At 41.2% G+C, this 20,967-nt stretch overlaps 2 protein-coding genes across 2 annotated transcripts; one reads left to right on the forward strand and one right to left on the reverse strand.

The window, feature by feature from the left end:
- Window positions 1-354: 354 nt before the first annotated feature.
- On the reverse strand, window positions 355-2,256 carry LOC134659491 (putative Dol-P-Glc:Glc(2)Man(9)GlcNAc(2)-PP-Dol alpha-1,2-glucosyltransferase). The gene is made up of 2 exons (XM_063515136.1): window positions 2,078-2,256; window positions 355-1,850 (listed from the first exon to the last, which is right to left on the reverse strand). Exon 2 carries the CDS (start codon window positions 1,836-1,838, stop codon window positions 393-395), a length of 1,446 nt encoding a protein of 481 aa, XP_063371206.1. The 5' UTR covers window positions 1,839-1,850; window positions 2,078-2,256; the 3' UTR covers window positions 355-392.
- A 1,220-nt stretch (window positions 2,257-3,476) lies between these two features.
- On the forward strand, window positions 3,477-19,246 carry LOC134659553 (complex I assembly factor ACAD9, mitochondrial). Its single transcript, XM_063515219.1, has 10 exons — window positions 3,477-4,048; window positions 5,915-6,138; window positions 7,772-7,933; window positions 8,959-9,102; window positions 11,721-11,871; window positions 14,095-14,246; window positions 14,599-14,714; window positions 16,323-16,480; window positions 18,373-18,444; window positions 19,002-19,246. Exons 1-10 carry the CDS (start codon window positions 3,615-3,617, stop codon window positions 19,213-19,215), a joined length of 1,827 nt encoding a protein of 608 aa, XP_063371289.1. The 5' UTR covers window positions 3,477-3,614; the 3' UTR covers window positions 19,216-19,246.
- Window positions 19,247-20,967: the final 1,721 nt, after the last annotated feature.

Raw genomic sequence — 20,967 nt, forward strand, 5'->3', positions numbered from 1 at the left:
TTATAGAAAATAGACAGTTTTCGAAATTATTTTGACACTATTCCACATAAACCCTCATAAATGTGTATGGAACACTTCTCCGTTTTTTTTTTCAAATTTATCAATTATAATTTTTTAATAGTTTTTCGAAAAACAGTCAACAGTAAGATTGTTTTTTGTACCGCCGCAGTGCCTCGAGCGAGGCACGTCTATACTGGCCGCTTTGTGGGCGAGGAAATTGCCTCGCGCGTATGCTCGCTCTGTGTGGACCTGGCTAATTACAATTTTTGGAAAACTAAAGACTTACAGATGTATCAGTGTGTACCTAAACCACCAATTTAACATAAAATAAGAATTTAAGGCGTATTAAATATCAAGAAATAAATTCAAATATACTTAAGTAGGTATTAACATTACCATATAATTCTCTGTGCATAACCAAAATCTTTCCATGTAATCTCCTTTTGGAAAAACAAATTAAATGTAACAACATTAATAATCAAATACCATACAAATTCAAATATAACAATTTTATATGTGGGTCTTATAAATCTTAACCGTAAAACTATGTATGGGACTAAGAAATATCTAATTTCAATCATTTTCTGTAATGCTAGCACTAAAAATAAACTAATAGTATATGGCAAAAGAAATGAAATACAATTCTGGTCCTTTAAATTATCATACAAACTGAAAAGAAGGAATATATAAGCCGGAATCGTCGCATATTTCGCAAATGCATATTTCCCGAACCATCTATTCCATACATAAAATGTATAATGACGATTATCAGCAAGTAGGTATGGGTGTGTCACAGTATTAAAATGTACTATTATAGTAAAAAGAATGCAGAATAGTACTATTTTAGTTTTATTTCTCGCCATAAGCCTCAAAGTTGATGGTAATTTTGCTACAAGATACGGTAATCCAAAGACTCCGTAGAATATGAGGAAATATAGCATTTGAGGTAAATGCAGGGTAGCCTCATGAGCATTTTTATCACCGACAACTATAGAACCATTTTTAAAAACAAAGCTTACAAACGAAATGAGAGTTACGCTGTGTGTAAGTATTATTAACCAGTCTTGTTTTGTTAGGAACTTGAAAAACGTCCCAAAGCATGTTGTTATATGGTACCCTAATGCCAGATACACATCGTTCATACTATAATACCGTTTCAACTTCGAAGCATCAACATCCCGAGCTATAACAGAATTTTTATTCAACAAGGTTTTGGTTAAATACTTATTGCCGAATACTCTTGAGCTCTTAATCATAATATCTAGCACTTTGTGACCTAACACCATTGCTACAAAGACTATATTTGTCTGACGCATCATAACACTGCACAGACCGAAGACTAAAATGAATAATTTATGTTGACTCGTGAAACATAACCGAGAAAACGCCAACAGAAACGTAAGTGACAGAGTATCGGTATAATACACATGTGAGAAGAAATACAGAGGCGGAAGGATAGCTAAATTAAATGCTTGCAACACTATTTTAAACTGGCTTTCAGTGTTGCTACCGTAAACAAACTTTAATATTGACGAAAACAAGAGTAGATTCACACATGAAGCGACTAAGTTGACTAGTCGAAGATGGTATGTGTCGCAGGGTAAGTGCGTTCCAAGGAAGGCTGCGGACACTAAATACAGGCCTGGCAGAGTCGTGATCTTCGGGTCCCAGTATGTAAAATTCCGTTCACAGTACGCCACGCCTTGTGGGATGTGGAATAGCTCATCAATGACTATTTCTGTTGTATCAAACACCTTGTCAAAGATGAATTTCGAGGCAGTCGCGTATGCAGCTAACGCCAAGAGCAGGCTGAGGCTGTATTTGTATATCTGCTTCATATTTCGGGGTTGCTCTGGAAATAAAGTTACAATTTGATAAGTTTACAATATACAAGCGGAATTTCTATTTTTAAGAATTTTATTATACACTTCAAACTGCCAAGGGTCAGTTATAAACAAGGAAGTAGGTAACTAAAATGCATTACGATAAGATAGTCCACACTCATTAAAGTCTCATAATATTGTTAGAGTTCATAACGAATCGAGATACGTAAAACCCTTGAGGTTAAAGACAATACTTACCTGTTCAACCGATATCAAGTAACGTAGAATATATAAAACAATGAGAATTGTACTCGTGTGCTAGTTCTAACTTGAAATAGCACAGTTCTTATCAGAAAAGTAATAGAAATAGGAAGCCGGCATTGTAGGACCACGACTAAAATAGAAATGGCGGGCGGTACAGATAAAAAATAAAAAATGACATGACGTTAGTTGACGCCTTTACGACGTTCCGTTTAACGTAAATTGAAACTATTTTGCTAATTAAAAGACACATCAAGATTGTTTTCCAAATTTCTAATCCTAAAAAAAACGAAGTATAATCGGTAAAACTACTGGTAAGGTCCGAAATAATTTAATTTGCGACAATTGCGACCTATTTCTTATTCTTAGGCCTTATACTAACGAGCGCTTTTTCAACGAGCGTTAAATAAGCGCTTGAATCCGTCTGCACGCTAAATTAGATTTAACGACCAACGCTTAAAGTCAAAAATCCAACAATGCTTAATGATGAAACGACAACAATTTCACCCGGTGAAATTCACCGCCATCGTGTGAATATAGATGGTCAAGTAAATCTTGTCAGTAGAAAAAGGCGCGAAATTCAAATTTTCTATGGAACGATATCCATTCGCGCCTACAGTTTTCAAATTTGCCGCCCTTTTCTACTGACAAGATCTGCTTGACCATCTATAAAGATCATAGAAGGTAGCATCCTATAGAAGTGGTCTACGCGTGCCTCCGTGAGGGACAAAACATATAAATTCGACCAATCATAGCGTCGCATTGCGCAGCTATGATTGGTCGAATTTATTTGTTATGGTGGGCAACAAATGAATTCGACCAATCACGGTGGTCAATTTACGGTGGGGAATAAAACAAGATGTGAGACTGTGACAAGGACAAACAATAATAGCGCTTTCGCTGCTACTCCTACTGAAAGATACATAAGACTATCCCGTTCTGTCAGTTATCCCCACCACTCATGCCCAATCCAGTTATACTAGATTCATGATAAAGATATAGCTGGTCAACCAAGTCTTGTCAGTAAAAAAAGGCGCGAAATTCAAATTTTCTATGGGTCGATATCCATTCGCGCCTACATTTTTAAAATTTGCGTAACGTAAAAATAGCCATGTCAGATAAACGTCAGTCCATACATTGTGTATGACCGTTGGCCGCCTATTTTCGACAGAGGGGAAAGCCTGTTAATGGCTACTCCGTTTAGTTGTATCCTCCAAGGACCAAGTTAAAATACACATGTATCCATTTGTGTCATTCGAACGCTTTTGTAACGAGCTTTAAGCCAAAGAACACATGAATAAAAAGGTATACCTTGAAAATATACTTAAATCGGAACGCATCATAGTAAATGCCAAACGCCAAAACTGTCAAAAAGGACATTATAATTTATAAATAACCTCCAAAGATTACAAAATTCACCGAGGAATCACGAATAAGAACAATATATACATATTAAAAGAGTTCTTTCGTAATTGCAAAGTAAAATATATAAAACATACCAACAATATAATTAAAAAGTATCACAAGACAATGAATATAGCTCGTACAATTTGCACAATTCGGAGCAAGAATGTCAGCAAAACAGTGTTCAGAAATTTTCGCATATCTTCGTCAAACTACGATTCAACACATGCATCGCAGCCTAAAGTGCAAGAAGAAAAGTACGACTTCGAAGATTTGAAGGTTATAGAGCGCGCGGAAAACAGAAAAGCGGCGATACCGCCTTTCATGAAGAATGTATTCGTGTCTATATTTGACCGCGAGTTGCTCGCTTATCCCGAAATTTTAAACAAAGATGACAGTGAAGACTTGGACAAGAGAGTGTCTAGACTGCAGGCAGTGTTTGGGAACCCGGAGAAAACAGAAGAAGAGCGTAAAGAAGTGTTGAAACAGAATCAAATGTTCGCCGCGCCTGTTGCTTTGACACTGGGCGGGTTGGCGATGAATGTCACAGAGAGTATAAGGTATGTTTAAGCTATATATATGACACCGTAAGTGTAAGGCCTGAGTGGACGCTCGAGTTGGGCGTGCAGCGGGGCGGGGCGTGCGGCGTGTATGTTAAACAAATGCAAGCGTATAGGAGCGGCCTTAGTGCACGCCGCTCAAATCACTTGTGAGCCCGACGCCACGCTGCACGCCCCGCCGAACCGAGATTATGTCTGTGCAAGTACTCGCCGTTAGCAAGATGAGAACAACCGGAAATGATATGCCTGTGACTCTCCTGGACGGCGGCATTATTATTATTATTATTTGTATGTCTTTTCCATATCTCGGGACCATGGGGTCCCGGACCTTTGGGAGGCGTACGTGGGGCCGAAGCCAACAGCGCAGAGGCCCTATAAGACACTTTAATCTAAAAGCAAGGGATACACGTGGCGGATACCATCTCTGAACGCACAATGTGATACATCTGGAGATGGACCCCGCCAGGTGCAAAGACTATTGCAGTACAGCACTTTTGTGCTGCGATGGGAACTAAGGTCATGGGCTATAGATTTGAAAGTTGGATGGACTGGATAATGGGCTATGGGAGAGACTAGCGGACACCTGCCGTGACAATCAGTCTCAAAATTGTAAATGACAGGTGGTGACTCGCCAACTCATTGAGATTATTATTTATTTGTATCTCCTTGGATATCACGGGCCTATAATCCCGGTTTTTTGATAGGCTTGCGTGGGGACACAGATCCAACACGTAGAGGCCCCTTGGAGAGCTTGTATGTCATGTAGAACGCCTGCTGGAACCTGTTCCCAGGTGCAACAATAAACACCCATGAACCGGTCTCAGCAGGCATTGGGACTATTGTAGAAAAAGAGAACAGTATACTGGTCTATGGATTGAAGTTTGGGTGGACTATGAGACTGGGTTATTACAAAGACGTACGGACACCTGCCATAACAAGGTTTACACAAGTTATCGAGGCAGGTGGTGACTTGCCGCGCGCTAGATGGGCCCCTGAAACTGCCGTCGCGAAGACGACCAGGAGCAACATCGGTGTGAGCGGCTCAGGGGTGTGAGAGGTGTGCGCCGCAAATAATATTATTATTTATAAACAGGTAGGCAGGCAGATATTTATCTTAAAAATAATAAATCTGTAGGTATAGGTACAAAAACTCCGGCCCAAAAACGCTCGAAACTTTCTGAGGTACAATATGGCCCTCATCTAAAAAAGTTTGGAGACCCCTGCACTAGACTAAGGAGGAAGTTCATCTGTTATTTGTTAATTCTTGGAATATTTTTGAAGTGATAACTTCTTTAGCGGCACTGTGCACTTGAGGTGGGGAAAAAATGTTAAACTCGCGACAGATCACGTGACCGTAAGACGGTGACGTGACCGTAAGACGGACACGTGACCTGATAGAAAAACTGTTACATGTAATGTCATTGAGTTTTTCTTTATTGATTTACATGCCATCTAGTGAGTTACGCTCTAACTGGTATTAATATAACTCGAGTACTAACAGTGATGTGCTTAGGGGTTTCAAGTAATGCGACGAAATAACGCTAGATGGCGTTAACCTCAATTATACATAGTGCTGCAGACATTTTGCAATAGTGATTGAGTTTTCACTTCTGCCAGCACTCCCGGAGTGCAACCCGTTGTTTTTTGTTATTTATTTATTTATGTCTGCTTAAAATTACTATACTGTAAAATTGTACTTAGTAAGATAATTGATTCAATAATATATAATAATTGATAAGGCGACCTGACAGAATAAAACAAATATTTTAACTGTATTACTTTATTATGATGTCAGTGAATAAAGGCTATATTATTATTATTAAGATAATTGATATTTTAATTCCCAATTCCCATTGATATCTTCAGATACCTGGAAACAGTATCGTCAGACCTCCAACTGGGTCAGCAACTGAGCGAGCACTGGGTATCCCTGGAGGCTTTAAAGGCCGGTCTTCGATCAGATCAGTTCCGGCAGATCCTGGACGACCTGGTCTCCGGAGAGCACATGGTTTCCCTGTGTGTAAAGGAGAAACTTGCCGAGAGGATATCGCAGGCTGATTTTAGGACCAATGCGGAAATGGATGGACAAGGTAGGTATACTAGTTTTATCTTGCATTCTTCTTCCTAGCGCTATCCCGGCATTTTGGGAGCCTGGGGTCACACGAAAATAATATGGTTAATAGGTATTACTGCAATGTTCCACCGCCAGAGTGCAGCACTAAGCTAACTAGTATAAACTATGGCTATCCAATGACTTGTGTTCTGGTTGAGTACTAAGTATTTTTATTTAATTATGTTTATGTATATATTTATTTATGTGTATGTATTCATATTAATATGTATTATATATGTGTATTTATATTAGAATGTAGGCTAAAGGTTTTAATTATTTACTTGGGTAATAATTGAACCATAATTTGCTTTTCAGTACATGTGTTCGTTTGTCTGTCATTTTCATTTGTCTACTCTCAATTGCTCAAAGGTTGACTGGAAGAGATCCCTTATAGGGATAAGTTCGCTTTTGTACATTGTATACTTTCTTTTAATTGTATCTTAACCTGTCTTATGTACAATAAAGTGTTTACATACGTACATACATACATACATACTAGTAAACCTTAAACCACGTCTCCATATCGCGCGGCAAACTATCGAACATTGGCTCGCGCGGCAGCCGCGCAAAATGGATACCGGGCTGCCGCGCGAGCCAACTCGATCATTGGCTCGCCGGAACGTGCCGCGCGACGAACCATTCATTGTCGGTTTTTCGACGCGCGGCAAAGGAATGTTCGCGCGCAGTTGGAACGGACGTGTATATATTTCAGTTGGCTCGCGCGGCCGCATTCATGGATAGTGAAAAGAGTCGCAATTTAATTAAATTATACGGCACTAAACAGTTTCTATGGAACAGTAAATGTAGTGATTATCGCCACAGATCATTCCGAATAATTTATTATTGTGATATAATGTGGTCGATCGTCGGATCGCCTGCCGCGCTATAGTTCAAGATGGTGCCAAAATTGGCTCGCGAGCCAAAATACAGGTATGCCGCGGTCGAACAATGCCGCCGCGCGATATCGAGACGCGGCTTTAGAGTAACTTATACATACTGTGCCTTAAACTGTTTTTTGACAAGTTTTCACAGACAATAAAATATGACATTGACGCATCAAGGCGGTTTGTTAACAAGGGCCTTCCGGGAAACGCGAAAATCGAAATTTAGTTATCTGCCTCTTTATCGCTCGAATATGGAAGTGATAGAGAGGTTAGATAACGAAATTTCGATTTTCTTGTTTCGCGGTAGCCCCCAGATTGTGATGGATAGTTGTAGCCTACGCAGAGGTTTGCCTAATATTCCCTATTATGTACATCATTCCTTTAAAACATCGTGAGGAAACCGGACTAATCCCAATACGGGCCTAGTTTACTCTCTGGGTTGGAAGGTCAGATGGCAGTCGCTTTCGTAAAAACTAGTGCCCACGCCAATTACTGGGATTAGTTGCCAAGCGGACCCCAGGCTCCCATGAGCCGTGGCAAAATGCCGGGACAACGCGAGGAAGATGATGATGTAGGTACATCATTCCTTTCGAACCGCGATAACTAAAAATGTTGTCAGACTGACTAGACATGTTCTTACCGTGTATCTAGAAATATACAGTCAACTTACTTAAAAAAAAACTTAACGTACAAATGCTAGTCAAAAGTGAAATTTGCTTATTCTAGAAATATGGAGGATATCCGGTGAAAAGGTGTGCAGTGCCACCTCCGGCTATTTTTTAGTCCTGGGCAGCTCTGAAGCGGGCCGGATCCGAGCGTTTCTGGTGCACCCTGGCGCCGCGGGCGTGACGGCTACAGGGGACTTTGTCACCTTTCAGAAGACACCGGGTAACTAACGTCACAGGGTGGACACGCCATACATAAAAAATCATTTGTGTTTATATGTGTGCGCGGCACGTCTGTACACGCGTCATTGTGTATGTGTGGGTAGTCGCTTTACTGAGAGCACGCCAGAAGTCCGGCAGATTCATGTCGCGGGGCGAGGTAATGCGAGTCGGGGCGGGGCGGTGCGTGGCCGTTCTGTATGATAATATGTACTATTACTTATTCTGTGCTAACCGTCACATTATATAAGTAGCTTGACATGATTTTGTTTGGCCTACGCTATATAAATAATACTAGGTACAGAAGACTCACTCTCTAACAAAACGCGTCTGTTACGATCAGGACAGATATGGCCGCTAGGTGGCGACAGCGCCACGCGCGGCTTATGGCTAGCCACCAAAATTGGTGTGGGGCGGATGTACTTGTAACCTGTTGCCAAGCGACGAAATCGCGGAGTGAGCCACGCCTGGCTTTGGTTTCATTGGAGGCCTTGGTCACTTTTTCTTCGTATATTTGAGGAGAGTCTTTTAACCTTTTAACCGCCATAGAATACGTCATCGAGCGTGCTCGTGTCGCCGGGGGGTACGAAGATACACGAAGTTTTGTCTTATTTATCAGACAGAGGCGAAATGAGCCCGATTTTGTATGTCTAGGGCGGTTAAAGGGTTAAAAGGGCTTTTTTCTCTATGGACACCAAACAAAAATAAGCCCTTTTGATATGAAAAGATACTCCTCGTTTATGTATATCAGTTTGCTTTTTTAATTTTAATATCTTATTAGATATTATTTAGGGTAATTCGCCAGTAACTGGTCACTTTTAGTATAAACTGGCCGCCCGAAACTAAAAATGAATTCTATTCACCTATAAATAGAATTCATTTTAGTATAAGGTGGCCAGTTATTGAAACCTTATACTAAAATCAATTCTGTTTATAGGTGAATAGAATTAATTTTTAGTTTAGGGCGGCCAGTTACTGGCGAATTACCCTATATGCATATATGTATTTTTAAACATATTATTCTTCCAGCTACGCCTCTAGACGAAGTGACAGAAGCGGCCCTAGCACAAATCCTGGGTGCGTCGCGGCTTCACACCGCGACATTATGTCGCTGCAGCCTCCAGCGCGCCATGCTAGCAGCCACCGACTATATCAGAGACAGGGTTTTCAATGGTATGTTTCACATACTTTTACACACACTTCCAGCTACACCGCTCAGCGAAGTGAAGGAAGCAGGGTTACACTTCCAGCTACACCGCTCGAAGGGACAGAAGCGGCCCTAGCACAAGTCCTGGGTGCGTCGCGGCTTCACACCGCGACATTATGTCGCTGCAGCCTCCAGCCACCGACTACATCAGAGACAGGGCTTTCAATGGTATGTTTCACATACTTTTACACACTTCCAGCTACACCGCTCAGCGAAGTGAAGGAAGCAAGGTTACACTTCTAGCTACACCGCTCGAAGGGACAGAAGCGGCTAGCACAAGTCCTGGGTGCGTCGCGGCTTCACACCGCGACGTTATGTCGCTGCAGCCTTCAGCCACCGACTATATCAGAGACAGGACTTTCAATGGTATGTTTCACATACTTTTAGACACACGTCCGGCTACACCGCTCAGCGAAGTGAAGGAAGCAGGGTTACACTTCTAGCTACACCGCTCGAAGGGACAGAAGCGGCTAGCACAAGTCCTGGGTGCGTCGCGGCTTCACACCGCGACGTTATGTCGCTGCAGTCTCCAGCCACCGACTATATCAGAGACAGGGTTTTAAATGGTATGTTTCACATACTTTTACACACACGTCCGGCTACACCGCTCAGCGAAGTGAAGGAAGCAGGGTTACACTTCTAGCTACACCGCTCGAAGCGACAGAAGCGGCTAGCACAAGTCCTGGGTGCGTCGCGGCTTCACACCGCGACGTTATGTCGCTGCAGCCTTCAGCCACCGACTATATCAGAGACAGGACTTTCAATGGTATGTTTCACATACTTTTACTCACACTTCCAGCTACACCGCTCAGCGAAGTGAAGGAAGCAGGGTACACTTCTGGCTACACCGCTCGAAGGGACAAAAGCGGCTAGCACAAGTTCTGGGAGCGTCGCGGCTTCACACCGCGACGTTATGTCGCTGCAGCCTTCAGCCACCGACTATATCAGAGACAGGACTTTCAATGGTATGTTTCACATACTTTTACTCACACTTCCAGCTACACCGCTCAGCGAAGTGAAGGAAGCAGGGTACACTTCTGGCTACACCGCTCGAAGGGACAAAAGCGGCTAGCACAAGTCCTGGGAGCGTCGCGGCTTCACACCGCGACGTTATGTCGCTGCAGCCTTCAGCCACCGACTATATCAGAGACAGGGTTTTCAATGGTATGTTTCACATACTTTTAGACACACGTCCGGCTACACCGCTCAGCGAAGTGAAGGAAGCAGGGTTACACTTCTAGCTACACCGCTCGAAGGGACAGAAGCGGCTAGCACAAGTCCTGGGTGCGTCGCGGCTTCACACCGCGACGTTATGTCGCTGCAGTCTCCAGCCACCGACTACATCAGAGACAGGACTTTCAATGGTATGTTTCACATGCTTTTACACACACTTCCGGTTACACCGCTCAACGAAATGAAGGAAGCAAGGTTACACTTCCGGCTACACCGCTCGAAGGGACAGAAGCGGCGTAAGTTTTAAGGAATTATGAAATTCAAAGAAAGAAAAAAGGAATGAAAAAAGAGTGTGTGTGTGTGTGTGTGTGTGTGTGTGTGCGCGCGAGAGTGTGTGTAAGGCTACGGAGATTGTTATCATGTAAGTCAGCGGTCGGCAACCTTTTAGCAGCCAAGGGCCACATAGTAGTTAACGAAGTTGACGCGGGCCGCACTTTGTTAATATTTATGACTTTATCAGACATTGTCGTTTGTCAATATTACATACAAAATAGCCAGGGAAGCTCGCGGGCCGCAAGTGGCAGGTTCACGGGCCGCAGGTTGCCTACCGCTGATGTAAGTGATTAGGTGATGACCTTCAACAGCATCTCAGTTTGATTGTGGATAAGACCTTTCAACCAGTTCTTAATTAATTATGAATTTTGCTTCAAGAGGAGACTTTTCAGATATGTTGCATGCTTCAACTACTGTATAGTAAATGTACTCTATTTTAACAAGCTTTTATTAGGTCGACCTGTATGTAACTAAAACTATGTAATGGAATCTACGGTAACTAATTTAACCATCTTCCAAGGATCGTAGCGTCATGAAAATTGGCAGCTGTATGTAGTTCTGATGACAATACAATAATATGGTACTGTCGAACTGATCTGATGATGGAGACAGGAGGCGGCCATAGGAACTCTGTGATGAAACAACGCAACCTAATTGTGTTAGGGCTTTTTAGAATTGTCTCGATGAGCATTAGTTGTCTGTCGTAAGAAAAGTACAGTCAGCGATAAAAGCTAGTACCAAAAATTAAATTTTTGCCAAAAACTTATTATATGTTACAGCATAGAGAAAAAAATACATAGAGTGCTCACTCCATACATCAGTTTTAGTACCAAAAAGACTATTAGCATCTAGCATCGAGTAGCGGAACTATCAGTACTGCTACTTGACAATAGATGTAGCACCGACCGGAAAGTCTTATGCTGTTGAGATAAGACTTTCCGGTCGGTGCTACATCTATTGTCAAATAGCAGTACTGATAGTTCCGCTACTCGATGCTAGATGTAGATACTGAAATTAATAGTCTGAACTGATGTATGGAGTGAGCACTCTTGTCTTACTTATTTCTCTATGGTTACAGGTAAACCTCTATCCGATATGCCAACGATCCGTTCCACCATTGGTTCCACTCTATTAGACATATATGCCTCAGAGAGTGCGGAGTATTTCACAGCTGGCCTACTAGACGGTTATCTCAACCCCGACACTGAGATGGAGATGGCTATGTGCAGGTAAAGTAAATACGACCGGTCTGGCCTAGTGGGTAGTGACCCTGCCTGTGAAGCCGATGGTCCTGGGTTCGAATCCCGGTGAGGGCATTTATTTGTGTGACGAACACAGATATTTGTTCCTGAGTCATGGGCATAGAGAAATAAATACATAGATTGCTCCCTCCATACATCAGTTTTAGTACCAAAAAGACTATTAGCATCTAGCATCGAGTAGCGGAACTATCAGTACTGCTACATCTATTGTCAAGTAGCAATACTGATAGTTCCGCTACTCGATGCTAGATGTAGACACTGAAATTAATAGTCTAACTGATGTATGGAGTGAGCACTCTTGTCTTACTATATTTCTCTATGTCATGGGTGTTTTCTATGTATATAGGTATGTATTTATTATATATATAAGTATGTATATCGTCCAGGCGCGGATCCAGCCCTCAAAAAAGGTTGTGGTCACAGCAACCCAAAAATCTTCAAGTACGTACGAGTCAGAGTATTAGGTGTCGAACTCGCTCATGAACAATCATGACTCTTGAACGACCATCCCGATCTCAATAGACCGTGATGACGTCACAAGTCTATTAGGGGGGTACCTAATGATTCTCCGAGCAATTTTTCGCAGTTTTTCTAACTTTTAGACAACATTTTCTAGTTTTGGTTCACATCAAAGAATATAATACTCACTAGTTCACATACCGTTCAATTCGCTTTTGTGTTAATTAGCAGAACAATTTTTGTAAGAATTTCATTTGGCAGAGTAATCTTCTCGTTTAAGGAACTTTTAATCGTGATTTTTTTGCCGTTTCTTGCGTAAACCTTCGGGTTATTCCCACTAGTTACCACCAAGTTGTTACCAGTGGTAACTACTGGGAATTTTTTTCCCACCTTTTACCACTGGTAACTACTGGGAAAAATTATTCCCAGTAGTTACCACCAACTCGGTTTAGTGGTAACTACTGGGAACTTTTATTCCCAGTAGTTACCACCAAAATGTTGTTAGAGCTAAATACTAATAAAAACAGTATAAAAATAGTATAGTATAAATATATAGTGATTTTGAATTACGTAATAAAATCACTTCAAAAATAATCTAAATGGATTATTAAATTTATCTTACATATTTTATAGTTTTTGTACTAGTACCGGTTAAACTGTTTCAATATTCTTGGTCACGTTTAAGGCAGTTTACTAAAACACTAATCGACTTATAATTGTTTATTAAATCACTCTATATTTATACTATACTATTTTATACTGTTTTTATTAGTATTTAACTCTAACAAAATTTTGGTGGTAACTACTGCGAATAAAAATTCCCAGTAGTTACCACTAAACCGACTTGGTGGTAACTACTGGGAATAATTTTTCCCAGTAGTTACCAGTGGTAAAAGGTGGAAAAAAAATTCCCAGTAGTTACCACTGGCAACAACTTGGTGGTAACTAGTGGGAATAACCAAACCTTCGTGCGCGAGTGCGAGTGCGCGTGTAAAATTGAAAAACTCCAAGATCACCGCCTTCTGCATCTGACCCTTGATCCAACCACCTAGCGAGAGTCTCTCAAGATGTTGGTCGAGACTCTTCGCTATTAGACCGTTCGCTGAAACAACTATCGGGACAATGATCGTCGAATCAACATCCCACATGGCGGTTATCTCGTGAGCCAAGTCTAGGTACTTACTGGACTTGTCCTTCTCGGCTTTCACGAGATTCTCATCATGGGGGATGGTGATGTCAACGAGCACGGCCCGGCGTTGCGCTCGATCTATTATCACAATGTCAGGCTTATTATTATTATTATTATTATTCAGAGCCCACTGTGTCCCACTGCTGGGTTCTAAATGAAAAAAAAAAAAAAACAACTCAGGGAGTGCCGGCAGAAGTGAAAACTCAGTGACTAGTCCAAAATGCACTATGTATAATTGATGTTAACGCCATCTAGCGTTAGCGTTAATTACTTGAAACCCCTAAGCACATCACTGTTAGTACTCTAGTTATATTAATACCAGTTAGAGCGTGTCACTAGATGGCATTTAAATCAATAAAGAAAAACTCAATGACATTACATGTAACAGTTTTTCGATCAGGTCACGTGTCCGTCTTACGGTCACGTGATCGTCTTACGCTGTCTCGAGTTTAACATTTTTTCCCCACCTCAAAAAGTGCACAGCGCCGCTAAAGAAGTTTTCACTTCAAAAAATAAACATTTACCTATCTTGTAATTTTCAGAAATTTCATAGCCTCCGCTGGACTCGCCAGAAGTCTAGACCTCCTGTCTATTCCCCCATTGGAAAACCAAAAGGAATTCAGTCGGTACCTCGAAGATATGCGCCTACTCACGTTCCGGGGAGAGAATAGAGATGGCGTTAATATATTCATTGGTAAGACATAAAATAAAAAAATCTTGAGTACTAAATATTACATTTTATGGATATTTTGTACGACAGACGAGTTTAAGACCTAATGTTTCTTGGAGAAATGTTATCATTAACATTAACTGTATCAACTAGTAGAATAAGATTGCGAGTTTTTATTTTATGGAATTTTTAGTCGGTTCGACTCCCGGGCGAGGCAAGCGAGTTTTAGAAAATATTTGAATGCAGTTTTGTTTCTTTTTAAAAATAAAGGAATGTCTCCTTTAAGTGAAATGAGCCAGCTTAAGGATTTAAGGTAGTTTCCCTCCAGGGCCCGACTTATCTTTCCACACTGTATATCAAAAACATTACATTCCAGCACTTAATGGTATCCACCATGCCGGCAAAGTGATGGCGGAAGAAATAAAACAGATACGGAACCCGCTCTTCCATCCTAGTTTCATCGTTAAAAAAGTCTTCGCGAACCGTCACCAGGTAATTATCTAGAATGAATGAATCTAGAAATGAGCCCGATTTTATATGTCCTATATATCAGTCTAGGGCGATTAAAGGGTTAAAGGGCTTTTTTCTTTATGGACACCATACAAAAATAAGCCCTTTTGAAAAGATACTCCTCGTGTATGTATATCGGTTTCCTTTTTTATTTTATTATCTTATTAGATATTAATATCTGGGTGACCGAGCTTCGCTCGGAAAACATATAATAACTCGGAAATGCGCGTTTTCCCAGAGATAAAAACCTAGCTAGATCGATTTTTCGCCCCCGAAAACCCCTATATACCAAATTTCATCGAAATCGTTAGAGCCGTTTCCGAGATCCCCGAAATATATATATATATATAAATAAATAAATAAATAAATAAATAAATAAACAAAAATTGCTCATTTAAAGGTATTAGATATAGGGTACTTCGTCAATTACTGGCCACTATTTATTAACTGGCCACCCTGAACTAAAAATGAATTCTATTCACCTATAAACAGAGTTCATTTTAGTATAATCTTCTTCCTCGCGTTGTCCCGGCATTTTGCCACGGCTCATGGGAGCCTGGGGTCCGCTTTGACAACTAAGGGAGCGTTCAAGTATTACAGGGGGGGGGGGGGGGGTTGGAAATCGTTACGATGCGTTACAGGGGCGGGAGGGGGGGTTAGAACTACGCGTTACGTAACATTAATTTTAACCCTTCAGCCGGCCTAACCAAAGTGACAATCGCTATCGCTCCGTAGCGATCGAAACGCAACTGAGACTGTCGCACTAATATGGAAGAGTGATAGAGAAACACAAAGCGTTTCGTTGTCGAAGCGATAGCGATTGTCACCTTGGCTAGGCCGGCAGGTACTTTACGCCACATAATTGTGGCCTTTAGGTAAAAACCGGCCAAGTGCGAGTCGGACTCGCGCACGGAGGGTTCCGCACCATCAACAAAAAATAGAGCAAAACAAGCAAAAAAAAATGCAAAAAAACGGTCACCCATCCAAGTACTGACCCCGCCCGACGTTGCTTAACTTCGGTCAAAAATCACGTTTGTTGTATGGGAGCCCCACTTAAATCTTTATTTTATTCTGTTTTTAGTATTTGTTGTTATAGCGGCAACAGAAATACATCATCTGTGAAAATTTCAACTGTCTAGCTGTCGTGAGATACAGCCTGGTGACAGACGGACGGACGGACGGACGGACAGCGGAGTCTTAGTAATAGGGTCCCGTTTTTACCCTTTGGGTACGGAACCCTAAAAATGGTCACTTGGTGGTTACGTAACGTTTTACTAGGGGGTGGGGGGGTACAGAAAAACGTTACGGCGCGTTACATGGGGGGGAGGGGGGGTTAAAAATGTCCAAAAATTGCGTTACGTAATACTTGAACGCTCCCTAATCCCATGATTTGACGTAGGCACTAGTTTTTACGAAAGCGACTGCCATCTGACCTCCCAACCCAGTGGGTAAACTAGGCCTTATTGGGATTAGTCCGGTTTCCTCACGATGTTTTCCTTCACCGAAAAGCAACTGGTAAATATCAAACTTCTGCAGCATCGACAGAAAACCTTGATTATTTTATAATTTTTTGACGTTAATTTTTTTTAGGAGAAAGATGATCCCAAGTTGAATCTCTACTTGGCTGAACATTTACACCCGTCACTCCGACCGGCCGCTGAGCAACTAGAGTACAGTGTGCTAAGAATGAGATTCGCGTGTGAAACTGTCATGGCGCGTCACGGGAACAAAGTTGGAGAGGCGTTCACGTGAGTTCATTCATTCACTCATCAATCATTCATTCATATGCCATTCTCTCCTAGTTCATTCGGTCATTCACTCGTCAATCATTCATACATATGCCAATCTCTCATAGCTCCGTTTATTCATTCTTTCATTCGTCATTCTCGTTCCTCCATTCATCATTCACTCGTTCCTCCATTGGTTCTTCATTCACGAAATATTCCTTCTTCATTCATTCATTTATCCATTAACCAATCTTTCAGTTATCCATCCATTCACCATTCTTTCATCCATTCATTTGTCTATTGGATCATTCCCACATTTATCCGGTCATCATACAACCATTCACTATCTATTCCTTTATACCCCATCACTCATTCGATCATCGCTCCGACCGGCCGCTGAGCAGCTAGTGTACAGTGTGCTAAGAACGAGATTCGCGTGTGAAACTGTCATGGCGCGGCACGGGAACAAAGTTGGAGAGGCGTTCACGTGAGTTCATTCATTCATTCACTCATCAATAATTCATTCATATGCCATTCTCTCATAGTTCATTCGGTCATTCACTCATCAATCATTCATACATATGCCATTCTCTCATAGTTCATTCGGTCATTCACTCATCAATCATTCATTCATATGCCAATCTCTCATAGCTCCGTTTATTCATTCATCCATTCGTCATTCTCGTTCTTTCATTCATCATTCACTCGTTCCTCCATTAGTTCTTCATTCACGAAATATTCCTTCTTCATTCATTCATTTATCCATTAACCAATCTTTCAGTTATCCATTCACCATTCTTTCGTCCATTCATTTGTCTATTGGATAATTCCCACATCCGGTCATCATACAACCATTCACTATCTATTCCTTTATACCCCATCACTCATTCGATCATCGCTCCGACCGGCCGCTGAGCAGCTAGAGTACAGTGTGCTAAGAATGAGATTCGCGTGTGAAACTGTCATGGCGCGGCACGGGAACAAAGTTGGAGAGGCGTTCACGTGAGTTCATTCATTCATTCACTCATCAATAATTCATTCATATGCCATTCTCTCATATTTCATTCGGTCATTCACTTGTCAATCATTCATACATATGCCAATCTCTCATAGCTCCGTTTATTCATTCTTTCATTCGTAATTGTCGTTCCTCCATTCATCATTCACTCGTTCCTCCATTCACAAAACACTCATTCATTCATTAATTTATCCATTAACCATTCTTTCAGTTATCCATTCACCATTATTTCATCCATTCATTTGTCTATTGGATCATTGCCACATACAACCATTCACCATTCGTTCCTTTATACCCGATCACTCATTTCGTTCGTTCACGTGAGTTATAGATCTTAGAGTTTTAGATCATTTAATCTGTCGTCATTCATTCATCATCCATTTCATATTAATTATTGACCCATTCGTTCCTTCATTCATTTATCACTAGTGATTTGCCATTCATTCATGCATCTATTCGTTAATCTCGTTCTCGTTTCTCGTTCATCCATTGATTCCTCATTTATCCATTCACCATTCAGTGAATCATTCATTTATTCATGAATCTAGTATTTTAACTGGATCGGGCATGAGGGGGGGGGGGGGAAATGACCGAACGGGATAGTCTTATGTATCTTTCAGTAGGAGTAGCAGCGAAAGCGCTATTATTGTTTGTCCTTGTCACAGTCTCACATTTTTTTTTATTCCCCACCGTAAATTAGTATGGGTTATGGTGGGCAACAAATAAATTCGACCAATCATAGTGTCGCATTGCGTATGTTTTGTCCCTCACGGAGGCACGCGTATACCACTTCTATAGGATCCTACCTTCTATGCATTTATTCGTCTATTCACCATTCATACAATCGGTATTCATCATTCATTCATTCGTTCAAGACTCTCAATGTCTGTTGCAGTGAACTGAACAGACTGGCGGAGGCTGCGACAGAGATCCTCGTCATGACTGCCGTCCTAGCTAGGGCTTCAAGGTACAGTCAACATTCTAAACATACAGAATGATTAAAAAAACATGATTTTAGCCTCTGAGGGCCTACCGCGAACCACTTTCGACGTGTTGCCTCCCTGTCACACTTACGTACGAATTTACAAGTGCGACAGAAAGGTAACACGTCAGGGCTCACCTTTTTAAAAATGTACAGAGGCCCAGCAAACCTATGTACCGTAAAACCAGCAAACTATAGTCCAAAAATTCCCAACTATTGTTCAAAAATAATTCCAGTTTCTTTGTTCAAGTGTAGCTATTATTTATTTTTATTTATTTAAACTCTTAGGCTAGGTGATTTATAATATGAATATAAAAGTAAAATATAAAAACACTTACAAAACAATAAAAAATACATATAAACATATTATAAAAAACCTAACCTAGGTCCAAGATCACCGCCTTCTGCATCTGGCCCTTGATCCAACCACCTAGCGACAGTCTCTCAAGATGTTGGTCGAGACTCTTCGCTATTAGACCGTTCGCTGAAAGCGTTTATTTTATTATTATTTGTATATTTTTATAACATTATGTCTTTAACAGATCGTACTGCATTGGAGTACGCAACGCCGAATTAGAAATGAAACTGGCCGCGTGCTTCGTCGAACAATCCAGGGACCGAGTGCGAAAACTGATTAAAGAACTAGATGATGGGGAATTTATTAATTTAGACCATTTCAAACTGCAGTTTGGCAAGAGAGTCCTGGATACCAAGTCAGCTGTGGTTGAAAAGGCTACTACTAGAGTGTTTTGGTAGAATATAGTAGAATAAATGTTATAAATTATTACTTGACCTTTTTTTTAACCTTTCATAGTAAAATGTGTGTGGTGATTAAAAACCTCAGGACCCTAGTCATATAGGGTAGGTACCTCTTCGGAGCTGATTGCCCTTTTTTGGAGGTTTTAACCTTTTCGACGCCGTGTCAAACACAAAAGCTGTCACGCTAACGCCACGTCACCGAAGTGTCAAAACTGAAATTGAACTTTATGCATATGCACGTAGGTCTATGTTGCTCTGTGGTCTGTGACTGATTAATCGGTCTTTGGCGTTGAACCTACGTTGCGGATATATCGGTCATTGGCGTCCAAAAGGTTAAAATAGATACATTGAGAGGTAAGTAATAAAAACACGTTAACATTTTTATATTTCTTGTAATTATGCAATATAATTAAGTAGACTGTATTAGGTAAATAATTTTAAGTAGGTACCTATACCTAGTTGAGTTCGTCCTAACCTCTTAAAACCCGTCGTGCAAAATTTTGTACATGTTCTACAATCAATTTTGAACTTTTATTGTTTAACTCAAGGTTCTGAATCCAAAAATAAAACAACTAAGTCTGGGTCCGCAAGCCATAGCAATAGTGCATTGCAAAACTAGTTATTAAATAAGGTTTTATCGAGTTAACTGTTCTCTCTGAACCCCTAGTGTACATCTTATTCGATAGCGTGACGGACATACGCATTTGCGTTATGTGTCATTTTGTATGGGATATTAATAGCGTGCCAAGCGGGACGTTTTGGTAATACAAAATCGCATACAAAATGAGATTTAACGCGTACGTCACGTCACGCTATCGAATGAAATTTACACTAGGGGTACCTACTGATAACAATATTTTACTATTGTCACAGAATAAATAATAGTAATAAGTACAGAAGACTCACTCTCTAACAAAACGCGTCTGTTACGATCAGCACAGATATGGCCGCTAGGTGGCGACAGCGCCACGCGCGGCTTATGGCTTTCCCCAAAATTGGGGCGGAACGGATGTACTTTTAGCTACCTGTAGCAAAGCGACGACATCGCGGAGTGAGACACGCCTGCTATTGTGCATATATTTATGACATCATCTAACTATGTAAACTAAATATTTGGTGTAATATTAACTTACTTATATGTAGGTACCTAATGTGCAATTAAATTAATAAATTACTACAAAAAACGCATGTAAAAACACATATAACTCCCTGATTCATTCAAAAATATATCATTGATTTCAAACAGATATTTAGAGCCTAAGAATTAACTTTGATAGCTAATATGTGACGTCCCACGGATAAAGGTACCTTATGGCCGTTGGCGCTTACGCTATTATTAACGCCGCTCCGCCGCCGCGCGCTATTATTATTGCGGCGCTATGCGACGTAAGCGCCAAGTGCCATAAGGTACCTTTTGCCGTGGAACGTCACATATACCTAAGTGTTCGCTAAGAAATCTAAAAATATCCTTTAATCCAGGGGTCTCAAACTTTTTTACCTGAGGGCCATATTGCTCCTCAGAAACTTTCGAGCGGGCCACCGTCGGTTTTTGCGCCGGGGGAGAGGTGTCTGATTGCTGCTGTTAGGAACAGTTCCACACTAAATGAATGCTGAACCCCTGGAGCCTGGCTCCCGCGGGCCGGACAGTGGGCACTCGCTTTGGGTGTCGGCGGGCCGGATTTGGCCCGCGGGCCGGGGTTTGGAGACCCCTGCTTTAATCTAACCAAGGTCCATGTGGCCTTAGAGAAA

This window comes from Cydia amplana, chromosome 25, assembly GCF_948474715.1.
Source record: "Cydia amplana chromosome 25, ilCydAmpl1.1, whole genome shotgun sequence".
Classification (NCBI taxonomy): Eukaryota; Metazoa; Arthropoda; class Insecta; order Lepidoptera; family Tortricidae; genus Cydia; species Cydia amplana.